At 38.2% G+C, this 1198-nt stretch overlaps 1 protein-coding gene across 1 annotated transcript; it reads left to right on the forward strand.

Annotated features, from left to right (window-relative positions):
- The first annotated feature begins 337 nt into the window (after nucleotides 1–337).
- LOC145111310 (putative mitochondrial protein AtMg00860) lies at nucleotides 338–784 on the forward strand. The gene has a single exon (XM_079047597.1). It carries the CDS (start codon nucleotides 338–340, stop codon nucleotides 782–784), a length of 447 nt encoding a protein of 148 aa, XP_078903723.1.
- The last annotated feature ends 414 nt before the right edge of the window (nucleotides 785–1198 follow it).

Here is a 1198-nt window from a genome sequence, read left to right on the forward strand (position 1 = left end):
TGTTAGAGAGATTAGAGGGCAAATCACAATACTGTTGCTTAGATGGTTTCTCGGGTTTTCATCAAATTCCGTTAGCCCCGGAAGACCAAGAGAAAACCACCTTCACTTTTCCCTTTGGCACATTTGCTTATAGGCGTATGCCTTTTGGTCTATGCAATGAACCCGCAACATTTCAGAGATGCATGGTGAGCATTTTTTCTGAATATGTTGAAAACATCATTGAAGTCTTCATGGATGATTTCACAGTTTATGGAAACTCCTTTGATGAATGTTTAAGCAATCTAACAAAAATTCTGCAAAGGTGCATTGACACAGATCTTGTGCTTAACTATGAAAAATGCCATTTCATGGTGGACAAAGGATTGATTTTAGGTCATATTGTGTCCCAAAAGGCTTGGAAGTTGACAAAGCCAAGATAGATGTTATAAAGAGGCTTCCTTACGCGAAAAATGTTCAGGAAGTTCGTTCGTTTCTTGGTCATGCAGGTTTCTATAGGCGATTCATCAAGGACTTCTCAAAGATTACGGTGCCGATGTGTCAACTACTCCAAATAGATGCTGAATTTGAGTTTACTCAGCCATGCAAGGATGCTTTTGATCGTTTGAAGAATTTACCCACCTCCGCTCCAATGTTCCAACCACCTAATTGGGATCTCCCGTTTGAGATAATGTGTGACACGAGCAACAAAGCTGTTGGGGCGGTATTGGGTCAAAAGGTGGATCGAGCACATCATGTCATTTACTACGCATCCAAGACCCTTGATAGTGCACAAAGCAACTGTTAGATAAGGTGTCTAAGTCCATAACTTATTTGGTATATACTTGACCCGACCCGGCATGGTCCATTTGGGTTGCACTTCACCCAAACTATTTATATGGATAACATTATGAGAAGAGTATATTTGCGGCTTATTAATATATTGTAAGTTATAATATATTAATATGAAATTGTATTATTTAATTAGTATTCGTCTTAAATTAATTATGAATTAGTTTAGTGATCAAATGGTGACTAATTAAACATGGGCTATTATATTTATATAGTGTGGGCTAACACTCATTATGGTAATGGGCTAAGCTTATATGGGAGTCCATGGATGATCCATGGAGCTCTTAACCCATGGATCTTTGGAAAGGAAAAGACATGGGTTATTAGGGTTTACCCTAATCATGTGCACTATATAAACAAGCTTGTGATG

The sequence above is a fragment of the Lactuca virosa genome, chromosome 5 (assembly GCF_052849685.1).
Source record: "Lactuca virosa cultivar CGN04683 chromosome 5, Lactuca_virosa_CGN04683_v6, whole genome shotgun sequence".
NCBI classification, from domain to species: Eukaryota; Viridiplantae; Streptophyta; class Magnoliopsida; order Asterales; family Asteraceae; genus Lactuca; species Lactuca virosa.

Coding starts and splice junctions, on each gene's coding strand:
- LOC145111310 (XM_079047597.1), top strand. CDS start 338: ATGCCATTTCATGGTGGACAAAGGATTGATTTTAGGTCATATTGTGTC.